Raw genomic sequence first — 15,048 nt, forward strand, 5'->3', positions numbered from 1 at the left:
GGAAGAGGTTTGTGTTTGTCAGAGCGCAGGCTGAACTCCAATGGAAGCAAAGCTGTCACAGTGGAGGTTTGTTAGGTATGGTGAGAATCCAAAGATAGCAGTTTACTAGAGACAAAGTCATGAATGAGAGCAAAGTAAATGCAGTGCGTCAGACAATGTTCACAGCCTTTCACTTCACTGCTTCCACATTTTGCCATGTCTTATTCCAAAATGGATTCAATTATTATTGTTTACATCAAAATACTATGCACAATCGCTCATAATGACAGGTTGAAAAATGTGCCTGAGATTTATTACAAATGTGTTAAAAAATTATATATATATATATATATATATATATATATATATATACAGGGATTGCAGAATTATTAGGCAAGTTGTATTTTTGAGGAATAATTTTATTATTGAACAACAACCATGTTCTCAATGAACCCAAAAAACTCATTAATATCAAAGCTGAATGTTTTTGGAAGTAGTTTTTAGTTTGTTTTTAGTTTTAGCTATTTTAGGGGGATATCTGTGTGTGCAGGTGACTATTACTGTGCATAATTATTAGGCAACTTAACAAAAGACAAATATATACCCATTTCAATTATTTATTTTTACCAGTGACACCAATATAACATCTCCACATTCACAAATATACATTTCTGACATTCAAAAACAAAACAAAAACAAATCAGCGACCAATATAGCCACCTTTCTTTGCAAGGACACTCAAAAGCCTGCCATCCATGGATTCTGTCAGTGTTTTGATCTGTTCACCATCAACATTGCGTGCAGCAGCAACCACAGCCTCCCAGACACTGTTCAGAGAGGTGTACTGTTTTCCCTCCTTGTAAATCTCACATTTGATGATGGACCACAGGTTCTCAATGGGGTTCAGATCAGGTGAACAAGGTGGCCATGTCATTAGTTTTTCTTCTTTTATACCCTTTCTTGCCAGCCACGCTGTGGAGTACTTGGACGCGTGTGATGGAGCATTGTCCTGCATGAAAATCATGTTTTTCTTGAAGGATGCAGACTTCTTCCTGTACCACTGCTTGAAGAAGGTGTCTTCCAGAAACTGGCAGTAGGACTGGGAGTTGAGCTTGACTCCATCCTCAACCCGAAAAGGCCCCACAGGCTCATCTTTGATGATACCAGCCCAAACCAGTACTCCACCTCCACCTTGCTGGCGTCTGAGTCGGACTGGAGCTCTCTGCCCTTTACCAATCCAGCCACGGGCCCATCCATCTGGCCCATCAAGACTCACTCTCATTTCATCAGTCCATAAAACCTTAGAAAAATCAGTCTTGAGATATTTCTTGGCCCAGTCTTGACGTTTCAGCTTGTGTGTCTTGTTCAGTGGTGGTCATCTTTCAGCCTTTCTTACCTTGGCCATGTCTCTGAGTATTGCACACCTTGTGCTTTTGGGCACTCCAGTGATGTTGCAGCTCTGAAATATGGCCAAACTGGTGGCAAGTGGCATCTTGGCAGCTGCACGCTTGACTTTTCTCAGTTCATGGGCAGTTATTTTGCGCCTTGGTTTTTCCACACGCTTCTTGCGACCCTGTTGACTATTTTGAATGAAACGCTTGATTGTTCGATGATCACGCTTCAGAAGCTTTGCAATTTTGAGACTGCTGCATCCCTCTGCAAGATATTTCACTATTTTTGACTTTTCTGAGCCTGTCAAGTCCTTCTTTTGACCCATTTTGCCAAAGGAAAGGACGTTGCCTAATAATTATGCACACCTGATATAGGGTGTTGATGTCATTAGACCACACCCCTTCTCATTACAGAGTTGCACATCACCTAATATGCTTAATTGGTAGTAGGCTTTCGAGCCTATACAGCTTGGAGTAAGACAACATGCATGAAGAGGATGATGTGGACAAAATACTCATTTGCCTAATAATTCTGCACTCCCTGTATACATAATATAATATAGATAATATAATATATAGATAGATAATATCACACAAGTATTTACAGCTGTGGCTCTGTAATTTGTTGAAGCAACATTGGCAGCAATTATAGCCTCAAGTCTGTTTGAGACAAAGAATCCATGTTTCTGTTTTTGCCTCTTTTTGAACTTTATTTTTGAAAAATCCAGCATACAGAGCAGAATAGGACATCCCATGAACATGGAAAGTTACTTAAAGACAAAAACCTGCCAAAACAGAGGTGGTAAAGAAAATCTGAGAGGTTTAAATGCGGCTGCATAAAGCCAGGATTAACACATTTGGGCGGAGGAAAAAGAGAGAATTAAAATAATAAATGAGAGAAAAACAACAATAAGTTATTATCATTACCAGTGTTGGGATCATTACACAAAAGAGTCATGGATTACACAGTAATTGTCCTTTTTCTTAAAATCATTACTTAATTATTTGCCAAATAAATGAATTAACTGAACCACTTCACTGTAAAATCCAATTAGTTCCCCAAACTTAAAAAAATGATTCAAACTCGTTCCCTAAAAAAGAAACGAAGTAAAGCTTACTTAAGATATCTGTGTTAGGACAACGTATTCATTACAAGTATAAAGTACTAAGAATAATTTGATGTTTCTAAGGGCACAATACTAACTGTTTACTCACTGATAAAAATTTCAAGTTCTACTAAATTTAAAAAAAAAGGTTTCTGGTAACTTCCTTTTTTTCTAACACATAAATCTGTCCTAATGATAGTTTTTGTGTATGGACACAAAAGCAACAACACAAAGCAGCACAAAGACTTCACAGTGATTCTACTGCAGAAAAGTGAGCAGGTAGAAATGGATTCTCCAAGCCTGACTGCTCATCACTGCCTTTGTTGTCTGTTTAAAAATCAGCCTTGGGTTTCTGGACTCTAGTCAGCATCTACACAGCTATAACATTGCTCTGGATTCTGGCTTTGTCACTTTGTGTTAGCATGCCATCTGTGCACATGGTTGCAAAGAGCCAAAGTTGTGTTAGCAGCATAATGCAGTTGTTTGTGTCCTGGATGTGGTGTGTATTTCATTATCACACTTTTGTGCATTAAAAATCAAATGTATATCTCCACTATAAACCACTGCAGCATTTTCCTCCTGAGGGACACGAACTAAAAAAAACTGATTGTAGCTCAGTGTGGAGGAAGGAAAGTGCCTGTTTTTGATTTTTCTTTTCTATCCACGCTGCGTCAAGACAACTGTAATGTAATTACAGCATTGACTACAGTTACATGTTACATTACTGATTCCCAATGTGTGCTATATATTTGTCCAGTTTGGTGTTTATGCCTGCGGTCTACTATTTATATTTGATTCCTGCACGCTTGGAGTGAGCTCACCCATCATTTAGTTTTACATGTACAATCTCAGTAAAGAGCCTTTCTAATTGATCCTATTCTAATGTCACTGACAAAGGTTATGTGATGACAGTACTGTGTTACTTTGAAATGCATTATATCCAACACTAATTAGTATCATTATTATTACTACTACACTCCTACCACCATTAATGACAACCAACTTTTTTATTTCATTAACACCATGCAGCTGAGACTGATTAAAAAAACGCTCTGGTGCTTATTTTAGTCAGAAGTTGGACTGACTTGATGCCGTACTCTCATTAACAGTTTTTATAGTAAAGGTCATGAATGAGAGCAAAGGCAGGGAGGTGTCCTTTCCAGCTAAACAGAAGAGGAATATAAAGATAATGAAGGTCACAGTTTGAATCAATCAATTTCATTCAATACAGTGGTGTACTGACAGATCCAGGATCAGTCCAAATCATCAGCAGTTTGATCCACATATGGATTGAAGTGTATTTGTGAAACTCTTGGACTGTTCCTTTATGTAAAACAGTATGTGTATGAGAGCCATGCAATGTCCATGTGTGCATGCTGAAAGAGACTGTGCTGGTCTGACCCTCCCTGCTCCTTTCAGGGTGGAGCCTGCTGGAGAACAATGGTTGACACCAGGTCTGAGGAAGTGTAAGTGTGTTTTTAATGCGATTCATGAAAACAAAGCAGCACACATTCAACCATCTTCAAACTATCACATCACTCATTCACATCTCTGATGTCAGGTGTCATCATCAAAGTGTCAATCAATGAACAGATGATGATGACAGATGATCAATAACTGCAACTGGATTGTGTTTGTTCTCTCCATCAGATTCCTGTCAACTCACAATCGACACAAACACAGTAAACAAAAGACTCAAACTGTCTGACAACAACAGGAAGGTGATGCGTGTGGAGAAGGTTCAGTCATATCCTGGTCATCCAGACAGATTTGATGCCCGTCCTCAGCTGCTGTGTAGAAATGGTCTGACTGGTCGCTGTTACTGGGAGGTCGAGTGGAAAGGAAATGTTTATATATCAGTGGGTTACAGAAGAATCAGAAGGAAAGGAGACAGTGATGACTGTGTGTTTGGATACAATGATCAGTCCTGGAGTCTGTGGTGCTCTAATGTTCTTGGTTACTCTGTCTGGCACAATAACAGAAAAACATCCATCTCCTCCTCTGTCTCTAACAGAGTAGCAGTGTATCTGGACTGTCCTGCTGGCACTCTGTCCTTCTACAGTGTCTCCTCTGACACTCTGATCCACCTCCACACCTTCAACACCACTTTCACTCAAACTCTTTATCCTGGATTTAGTATCTGGTCTCCTGTTTCCTCGGTGTGTCTGTGCTGAGTTGAGTGTAAAGAGTGTCCTCCTGTTAGAGAAACACTCTGACTGTTGAACAGATAGTTCAGTCCGTACATGTCTGTCTCTTTCACTCAGAAACACGTTTTCAGATTCACGGATTCAATCAGTTGATGTTTTAAACTGATTGAATCCTCTTCAGATGGGTCATAATGCATGTGGCTTATCTAATAAACAGCAGAGGCTGCATTGATTATTTGAAACTAGTCTTGTCTTAATCGTGCACCTTTTGTGTTTCATGTTAGAAAAATTGCTTTGAATCTTCAAAGACAAAAATATAAAAGGTCAAGACAATCCCTAATTTCAAATAAAGAAAGAACAGCACCAGCTTTGGTTGAGTCACCTCCAAAAAACCTCTTAAATGGCATCTACTGTCTGGAAATGTTTGTAAACTTCCCTTGCCATCTACCCCCAAAGGTTCTCAATTAGATTTAAAGCAGGGGAACATGCAGGTTGGTCCAAAAGAGTGATGTTATTCTTCTGGAAGAAGTCCCTTGTCATGCAGGCATTGTGTACTTTAGCGCTGTCCTGTTGAAAAACCCAGTCGTTACCACACAGATGAGGGCTCTCAGTCATGAGGGATGCTCTGCAATGTCTGGACATAGCCAGCAGCTGTTTGATGCCCCTGCACCTCCTGAAGCTCTGTTGTTCCACTGAAGGAAAAAGCACCCAAACCATTATAGTGCCCCCTTCACTGCGAAAAATTTAAAATTAAATGGTTTCATGAAAATTAAGTAAAGGTCACATTAAAATGTGAAAATTGATCTGTTAAATTAACTTTTTTTGTTTTTTGCTTTAGAAACCTGGAATTACAGCTACTTTGCTAATTTTTTAAGTGAAAATGTGCTACATTTGACATTTATTACATTTATTTGGTGCATATTGTTGAAAAATGTCAGTTTCTTATTCACTGGCTAGTGACTGGCTATGTAGTGATGGGTTTTATGTAGGAGTACCACTGCTCTTCCAACCTTTCATTCGATACATCTTTAAATGCTATTTCATGTAATCAAGTTTGGGGGGTTTTATTAGCTGCCTTTTTTTGGTAAACAACTTCTTTATTGTAATTTTGTGCTATCTATTGATAAGGGTTTTTCTGTGTTACTGGAAGGTCTTTACCTTAAATTATCAAGTGCCTTGAGGTGACTGCAATTTTGCACGACAGAAAATAAAAGTTGAACATGTACCTTACAGAGGACTGCCTGAAGACACGATCACATCTGGGTAAGAGTGAAGACAACCCAAATTTATCATTTATGGTTTTTGTAATTGTCAGTTGAGTTCAGTATGAATGCGTATAAATTGTTATACGCTTTCATATAACAGTTGCATGTGTTGAGGTGGATGCAGCTGGCAGGTAGACCCTCATTGTTTTTAATACATACAAAGTTCAGTGTCTGATTTGTAATTGTATGAGTACAATTACATAAGAAAAGTGTCATGGATGCTACAAAATTGTATTTGCAGAAAATTAAAATTTGCAAAAGAATTAAAAATGGTTCCCAAAATGTGTGCATTTATAAATCTTTTGTTAAAATGTGTTGTATTAAATATAAACTGAATCAAGTATGAGAAAAACGTTTGTTTTTCTAAGTAATACTAAAGTAGTTTCCTTTGGATGTTGTCATGATTTTAAAAAAAGGTAATCTTTTGATATTCTATAACTTAGACTAAAAATCTCATTTCCAAGAGAGACCTGGACCTGAAATAAGATTAAATGAATCACATTAAGAAACTCCCCTTCCAAACAAACTTTAACCATTTTTCAAACACAAACACTCAATGAGTCCTTCTCCAATCCTGGTTTTTGGACTGTATTTACCATTATGATCATGACTTGTCCTCTGCTGCTAGGGGTCCTTCACTGTGCACTATTCACCCACGTGTCAGATGCTAGTTAGTGAAGTGGAACTCGTGTCACATGGAAGACCAGGTTCCCTGAAGGGGAGTGAGAAGTATCACTTGCTTTTTTTGTGGCTCAGAAAGTAGAGCAGGAAGGTTTTAATTGGAAGGTTCGTGGCTCAGTTCCGATCTGTCAAATATCGTTGGACAAGATACAAATCTCAAGTTGATCTCTGAATTCATGAGTTATAGTATGAATGTATGTGAACGTTAGATAAAAAGCACTTGCGGAGAAGAAGCATACAAAAAGTGCTTGTATGAATGAGACAAGTTGTGTAGAGTGCTCAAAGTAGAAAAGCACAAGAACCACTCCACTGACCATTTAACTTTAACTGTCATGATACAGGAAACAGTGCAGGCAATGGCAGAAAAGTTTGCATTGTGTGTTTTTAAAAATCTAGAAGCAGGTGCATCATGAAATCACTAGAAAAAATGCCATGTCAACCTAACTCACACCATTTCCTGTTTATAAATGACTTACTTTGTACTGAAATATTTATACAGCATCATCAAGTGATTTTTTTCTGTTTTTGCTTGTTTCCTTTCTTTGAATCCATATATATTCAATGTCAAACTGAATGCAACTTTATATCTGCCTTTGAGAAAATGCTGCAATATTTACCGCTGCACAGCAGGGGAAGGAAGCGCTGGTGAAATCAATTAGAGTAGTCAAAAGCAAAATTTCGCCATACATACAACTTCTAGAATGAACACATGTTTTTACAACTTGTAGTGAAAGCCCAAATCAGTACATCCCTCCTGAAAATTTGTGAACTATGCTTAAAAGCAAAGTTTGTTCCAGAAACTAACCAGTTTAAAGGGTTCTGCTAAAAGAGTGGTTAAGTATCCAGCCAGAATTATGCCACCAGCATGTAGTCCCTTTCGACCCTGTGTGGATTAGAGAAAATCCAAAATCATTTCAAACGTTTGCACCAAGTCTGGCAGGCACTGGGCTTGCTGTTTCACCAGGTTGCTCATCGAGTCTATCAGGTTATGCTGAATCTGTTTATTTGTTCCTGTCCACTGCTTGGATGTGGACTAAGAAAGAATGTCTTGACTTGTCTTATCTTATATCATATATCAAGTAAGTAATTAAAATTTTATTTCTAAAGAACCTTTCAAGACAAATTTACAAACTGCTTCAGGACAAACTACCAGTGCAAAATACCAGGGGGAAAAAAAGAAGAATTAACTAAATGCAAGTCTGAAAAGATGAGTTTTTAGTTGTTTCTTGAAAGAGTCCACTGACCTCAAGCTCGGAGTAAGAGAGGTCCAGAGTCTGGTGGCCACTAGGGGTGCCACAAACAATTATTTTGATAGTCAACTAATCGATTATCTTTGCAATTAGTTGACTAATCAGATCATGCATCCATAGGACGTAAAACGTACAGCTTATTGCACCAGCATCTGCTCTTATATAACTATCATTAGCTTACAGCTTGAAGTGTTTAAGGTATGTGCTAACTAAAAATAAAGACAAGATGATAGTTTATTAAAGTTTTAATGAAATTTGGAGATTGTCTCGGTGGAGTTTAATTATCTCAGCCGTCTGATCTCAAATATAACAGGACACAGGAGTAAATTCTCAACCATCTCACACTTCTGTTTAATCAGTTTTCTGTTAAATGTTTATTCAGCTGTGTCAAAACTATAACTTTAATCTAAGTCAAACCGATTTACTCAGGAACAAATAAAACACTGAAAAAAGCCAAACAATAACATTTTTAAGTTATCTAAGTGACTTATATATCATGTTAAACCTGAGTAGCGAAAGACCGCGGAGGGTTTGTGAACGATGTGCCTGGAGTTCACTGTTCTCGCCGGCTAGAGCCGTTGGAAACTGGAATTGGCTGAGCCGCGCTATGAATTCTGGGATAGGGTTGGGCCAGGAAGGATAAACCCAACCCATTCTTAAAATCTGGGGAAATTAAGTACGCATTTGGAGAAGTCTTTGAGTTTGGACAATCTGTATTCAATGAGGAGCCAGCGAGATGATTGAGCAAATATTATACTGGTACCCAGAGCACTCATTGGGCACAAATATCTGAGGGGCACAAACAAGGACGTGTTGTTTTTTTGATCATTAAGTCAGAGAAAATTGTCAACCATCCAACTTTTAATGGAATCTAAGCACCTATTCAGGACCTACAGCTTTGAAACATCGTGGCCCTTAAAAGAGCTATATAATTGAATTAGCAGTGATAACACATGTCCTTAAAGTTACTAAAGATGGAGTAGACACAAATTTAAAGAAAAAAAATGGTCCCATTACATAACCTTGTGGCATATAATACCCAAGAGAAGAGGACAATGACCTGTATTTGGAAACAGCCCCAGAAAAACACTGTTCACACAGATATCATGTGAATTCATGTGAATCCAGAACAAATCCAGATATGGACATTGAATATTTCAGCATATAAAAACATGTGGTGGTTAACAGAAGGCATATCCAACGTCAGCAAAATACAACATTCTCCTCTCCAAGCACACCATATTTGTCCAAGACAAATGGTTCATCACAACTCTTTCTAAAATCTTAGCAATCTGTAGTTGCTTTTAATTTTATTTCATAAAATTTTCCATTTTGTCAGTGGGTGGATGAAGGTGAGCATGAGAAATACCACATGACTGCATTTCACATTGAGAGCAGCAGTCTGTCTTTTTTTTCTCATTTGATAATGATCTGAAACACTGTGGGTAACTTGAATGCAACATGGGTGCTTTGAAAGCTATTTTTGTTTAGTATGTCTTTAGCTGCAGGAAGAAGCCACGCAGGAAAACGCCCCATGCTGACTGCCTTTACATTTATCAGTTGTCCATACAGTCAGCAACAACACATGATGGAGGTCAGAGCTCTGTGCCTAAAACTGTGTCTATTTCCACATAAAAGCTTAACTACAACTAATTCATTAAACCCTAATAGAATAGTTTATTGAATGCAAAAAAATTGCACAATTTTCTTTATTTCTATTTTTATGTACCAGTTATGAGATCTTAAAACACATAACATATATAACACAGATTTTTTGTAATCTGTAACTCTTTTTGGTCTCTTTAGTAATGACCCTCATGATCCTGCTGTGTGCACATGATAAGAAAATTGGTGAGTGTCATTAATTCGATCATTGATTTAAATGTGGTTTAATATTTTGTGTTTGACTGAAAAAAAAGTATTTTTATTGAACCTCTTCCTTTGGAGCATATAATCATTACTATATGCATATAATCATTGATTGCATATAATCATGATTATATGCATTACTATATGCATATAATCAAGCATATAATCATTAGTATCATTACTATATAGTGAGTAGCGCTGGGCTGTATCATACCATTCACGGTAATACCGGTGTAATTTTGGGCAACGATGAGAAAATTAAATATCGTGATAGAATATGGGTAAAACGTGCATGCGCAGTGCCTTTGTTTACATACGTACATGGCGGCGACTCAGAATGAGAAGAGCGAAATGAAACAGATGAACCAGAATTGGTTTGTAAAAATGCTGCAACTTCACTGGTGTGGAACTGGTTTAGCTTTCGCCCGTCAGATACACAACAAAGCACTATTTTTGGTAGAGCATGCTAGCGGGCCGTCGTTATTACCGTGTTGTTTGGAAAATATGGCACACTTAAAATCAATCCTTTGATTTTTCTGAAAATCGACAGTGCCCCTTATAATCCTGTGTGCCTTATGTATGAATTCTGGTTGTGTTTACTGACCTCGAAACGATTTTATGTACACGGCACTCGAAAATCTGTCAAATGTTTTAGTACGACTTTGCTAAGCTACGAAGCCGCACTGCTTGATGGATTGTCGGAGCATTACGGCTATCGTAGGCAGGCGCCTCGCGGAGTGATACGTTCTGTGCTTCAACATAATATTACAGTATTGTGTGTGTATAACCTCTTTGTAAGTTTTGTGGATATTATACATGGTTATGCTGAGGATATGTCGGCCAATTTCCACTGGAAATGCCAAAATGTCAGGAGTAGTTAGTCATTACAAGAAGTGTTTGTAAAGTAAAAATCAAGAATGTGGGATACTGTTTGTCCGTGATTTAAACAGCCCAGTGCTGCTCCCGACTAAAGGGAAAACCAATTCTGCAGGGGAGACCTACCTCGGCACTTGTGCAGGTGAAGCCAAAGGGCAGATATGCTTCACCATATTTTCTAGTCTTTGGCTTAGAATGAAGTTGGTTTGGAAACATATTCAGCTATGCTTCATCTCCTGCTTTGCGTTTCTGTAGGTGTCCTGAGCTAGCAGTGTCCAAGCATTGTTTTTTTTTCCCCTTTTCATACCGCGCCCCCCCCTGCAATGGCTCTGCGCCTCCCCTAGGGGGCGGGCCCCACACTTTGGGAAGGTCTGTGCTAGTCCGTGATATGATTACCGTCCGCGGGACAATCATATGTGACCATTCACATATGATTTTAGATTAAAACTTCATTTGATCTGTTTCATTGCATCTATGCCTATATTTGTATATATATTTTCTAAATAAACTGTCTACTTCCTGTCAGAGTGAGGATGTTGGATGTTTTCAAAAAAGTGCCTCCAGTCCACATACAGACCTCCTGTTTGATTTGTTGATTGTAGTGTTATATTTTATGAATCCTTTATTTATCCAGGTAAAAATCTCATTGAGATTCAAATCTCAGTTTTAACAGAGACCATCTGTACTATGATGGGCTTCAGTTTATGTTAAAGGTTCATCTTTCCAAACAGAAGCTTTAAAAAAAAGACAACAGATTCAACTTACACATCACAGATAGATAGATAGCCCTTTATTTGTCATGTGCAGTGACAAATATGCAGTGAAATTGGACCCCCTTCCGTCCGTACATTCATTTCACAGACATCATATTAGGGCAGGTCGGAGAGAGGTAGGATGGAAACAATGAAATATGTAATTCATGAGGGAAGACAGGGAGAAAAAAAACGAACTCCAGCCAGACTGAGCTTCTAGAGGAGAACAGTTTGAGAACAAAAAAGGAGCAAAGACACTCTACTTCTTTATATTTTGCTACAAAAAGCTTCAGTCTCAGGATGTTGGCCAAAACACTGGCAAACGTTTGCCCATAAATGTGTTACTCTCATTTCCCTGCTTTCAGCTTTTCAGATTTAACACTGCAGTCAGCAGCTCGATCTTCAATATGAGTCATGCAACTTAGCAGGTCTCACAAACAAAGCCAACAAGCCTGAGCTCTCCACTCATGAACTTGTGAGATACAACGAAAATGACATTTGTTCACCACACTTCAGTAAAGCCACAGCCATGTAAGAATAAATGGTCAGAGTTTAGTTTTATTGATATAAAAGCATCCAGTGTCTGGGACCGCCACAGAAGTTCTCTCTCTGAGCTATTAGACCTCCACTGTTAGACATAAACAGTGGAGGTCCATTAAAGATAAGTGATGTCACATATCCATACATAAATTAAACTGAGGAACGTGTAATGTCAATCAGGCTGTTTTCCAGCATTATTTTAATAAGAAACCTGACACGCCAACAGAGATTTCCCCTCAGCCTGAAAGATGAGTGCTGCAGTAACAAAGACACAGACAGGCTTTCAGCCACGCGCGCGCGCGCACACACACACACACACGCACACACACACACACAGACAGTAGCATGAATGACTCACAAGAAGGTGGAATTCACCCATGAATTAGACGACCGGTGGTACAAAGTTGACGCAACCAGAGGCACTTGTATATAAAAGGCGAGTGAACTCCTGGTGGTTCACTTCGCTCCCGCACTGACAAGATGAGACTTTCTGTCTTCTTTGTGCTCATTCCTCTTCTTTTTATCAGCGGCGTTTCTGGGAAACTGATTCAAGCCGCTGCAGGAGACGATGTAACGTTTCCCCTCACAGAGGAGTGCATGAAAGGAAGAGGCACGCTGAAACGTCGCCTGCAGGACAACAGCCTCCATTCGGTCGGGGATCTCGACGGCAGCTGGAAGCCGGCTCCAGGTTATATTAGCAGGTTTTTCCAAAGCAGCAACTCTGTGATACTGACAAGTGCAGATATCAGTGATGAAGGCTATTACGAGTTTGACTGCAACAACAAGAAAGAAGAGAGTGCACAGCTGCAGGTATTCATACCTTCTGATGTTTTTGTACACGAGGGCGAGGATGCCATCCTCCCGTGCCGCTCCATCACAGCAGGTCAGTGGGTGAAGTCTGTGCGCTGGAGGAGAGATGGAGAGGTGGTGCTGGATGTCCGGTCGGGGAAAACCACATATGGAAAAAGCTTTGATGAAAGCCGGGTCTCAATACCATCAGACTGGGACCAACGAGCAAACCTGTCCCTCATCATAAAGCGAACCGAGGCGAGAGACGGAGGAGTTTATTACTGTGACATCGACAAAGTGGAGAAACACCGCTCCGCTGTCCGCCTGCACGTCTCCACACCACCAAGCACCACATCACAGCCTACAACCACAGAGAGGGTAAGAACACAGACTGCATTAGTTTTAGACTTCACTGTGAACATTAAAGGTCTACTGAGGTATATTTCCAACCACACAGATAACAGAGCCCAGCTCAACAAGAAATGTATTCTGATGATCGGGGGAGGCCTTTATGGCAGTCATGGGCTTTGATAACTCGGTGGAAGCAGCTCTTTCAGAGCCTCATAGTCAGTGTCATGATGGTCGCAGAAGCTCCATAAAAACCAGAAGCCCCTGTTTTTCCTGTTTGACCGAAATTCTACAATTTTCTGCAATTTTAATGTCACCACATCTGCTGTCCAACCTTCAGTCTCACCAGTTGTGGCAGCACATAAAGATCTCATCCTTACGTTAAGCTTTACGGTGTAAAATGTTTTATTTTCACTTTAACTGAAAGCATTTAAAGTCAGTTAAAACTGCTAACTAACATTTCTGCTCTGTCTTCTTGTCCTCTGCAGCCATCAGAGTGCTCCGACTGGTCGTGGAGAACATTCTTCATAACAGCAGCTGTATTTGTGATCGTTGCCCTGCTTGTTTGGCTCTGCTGGTTTCTGAGGAACAGGAAATTCAATGTGCGCACTCAAGGTTTCAGTGGAGGATCCTCAGAGCAGGAAGAAATAAACTTGAAAAATGTTAGCATCAACAACGGTGATGGACACCTCTGCAACGGCAAAGAGGAGGAGGAGGGGCTGAAGAGAGCAGAGAATCAGACTGTGACCAACAACACATGCTAAAGTCAAACGGGAACCCTGACTTTATAAATGATGAGCTGAAAACGAAAAACAACTCAACCCTTAAAGTGGAGAAGAAGAGGTGAACGTCCAGTCGCTTTCTTTCAAAGCTCCTCAGACAACTTTACAAAATTCTTCATTCTTCAGAACTGCTTTATTGTTTATTCTGCTTACTTATTTAGTCCCCTTTTATATTAAAATTATTCATTTACAGCGAGCACATGTCCTGTTTGTTTATAGAGATTTACAGTCTTCACTCTGTTTACTTTGCTCTTTATAAAAATCTCAGGGAAGCTGCTGTTTGCCAATAAAGTTGAGATAATAACAAACTGACACTCTAACCTGATGAAGATTACAGTCATTAAGAGATTTTATTCATTTATTGCACATAGCGAGACATTTTTAAACAACAGCTGCAGGTATTTGTGTAAAATAAAGACAACAAGGGAAAAAAAAGTTCATATCAAAAACATTTGAGTAAATAACAAGTGGGGAGAAAACAATGAAAATCAAAGATGCAAAATATCAGCAGTATAAAGCTTGTAACAGAGCAAACAGGGTCTTTGTTCTACACAAGGATCTTCATTTATTTTACTGCCTCCACCTTGAGAAAGGCAGGACCTCACTGACGTAGCAGACGATGCCCAGGGAGAGGAGGAAGCTCAGGTCCTCCACAAACTCCTGCCAGGTGTTTGTGAAGTTTATATCTGACTGAGGTTTTATGAGCCAGCTAATGCAAAGAAAGCTAAGCTATGCTGGACTTGGTTTGTAGTTCAGCATTCGGGGTAGTGGAGCCAACTCTACATGTGGAGTGAAGATACTCTGTGAACATGAGGAAATAAGAAATTAAAAGCTGTGCTGATATAATCAGGATCTGCCTGCATGAATCACTCAAGAACAGAATCTCTCACAGTTTTATTTCTCTTTGTTTGCTGGTTACACTGATGTCCTGGATGTAAACATTACCTTATATGGCTATCTGTTAGATAGGTGTGTGTACACACTAGAGCAGTGTGTGGCAGCAAGCAGTGTCAGATTCAACTGACTCAGCACATAATGCACTGAGAGATCAATACAGACTCAGTCTATTCTCAGAGTCGTCACAGTGGGACAGAAGTTTCACCTGAAACATTTTGCTTCCAAAGAGTTTTTATGTTTTTCTTTCTTTTCTTTTCTTTTCTTAACTCTGGGTTCATTTACATGAGCATTTTAAGCTTTTTGATTTAACAAATGCCAAGAAATAAAAGGTAAATCCACAGATTTCAGTTAAATAAAGTAACACACAATCACCACC

At 39.3% G+C, this 15,048-nt stretch overlaps 1 protein-coding gene across 1 annotated transcript; it reads left to right on the forward strand.

Moving 5' to 3' along the window:
• The first annotated feature begins 11,194 nt into the window (after window positions 1-11,194).
• LOC120742662 lies at window positions 11,195-14,374 on the forward strand. Its single transcript, XM_040046087.1, has 2 exons — window positions 11,195-13,023; window positions 13,482-14,374. Exons 1-2 carry the CDS (start codon window positions 12,337-12,339, stop codon window positions 13,755-13,757), a joined length of 963 nt encoding a protein of 320 aa, XP_039902021.1. The 5' UTR covers window positions 11,195-12,336; the 3' UTR covers window positions 13,758-14,374.
• The last annotated feature ends 674 nt before the right edge of the window (window positions 14,375-15,048 follow it).

This window comes from Simochromis diagramma, unplaced genomic scaffold (assembly GCF_900408965.1).
Source record: "Simochromis diagramma unplaced genomic scaffold, fSimDia1.1 OVJJ01000338.1, whole genome shotgun sequence".
In the NCBI taxonomy this organism is placed as follows: Eukaryota; Metazoa; Chordata; class Actinopteri; order Cichliformes; family Cichlidae; genus Simochromis; species Simochromis diagramma.

Bases quoted from the DNA above. Each gene is read 5' to 3' on its own strand.
- LOC120742662 (XM_040046087.1), top strand. From the start codon at position 12,337: ATGAGACTTTCTGTCTTCTTTGTGCTCATTCCTCTTCTTTTTATCAGC. The intron at 13,024-13,481 runs GTAAGAACACAG...TGTCCTCTGCAG, and splicing joins AGCCTACAACCACAGAGAGG to CCATCAGAGTGCTCCGACTG.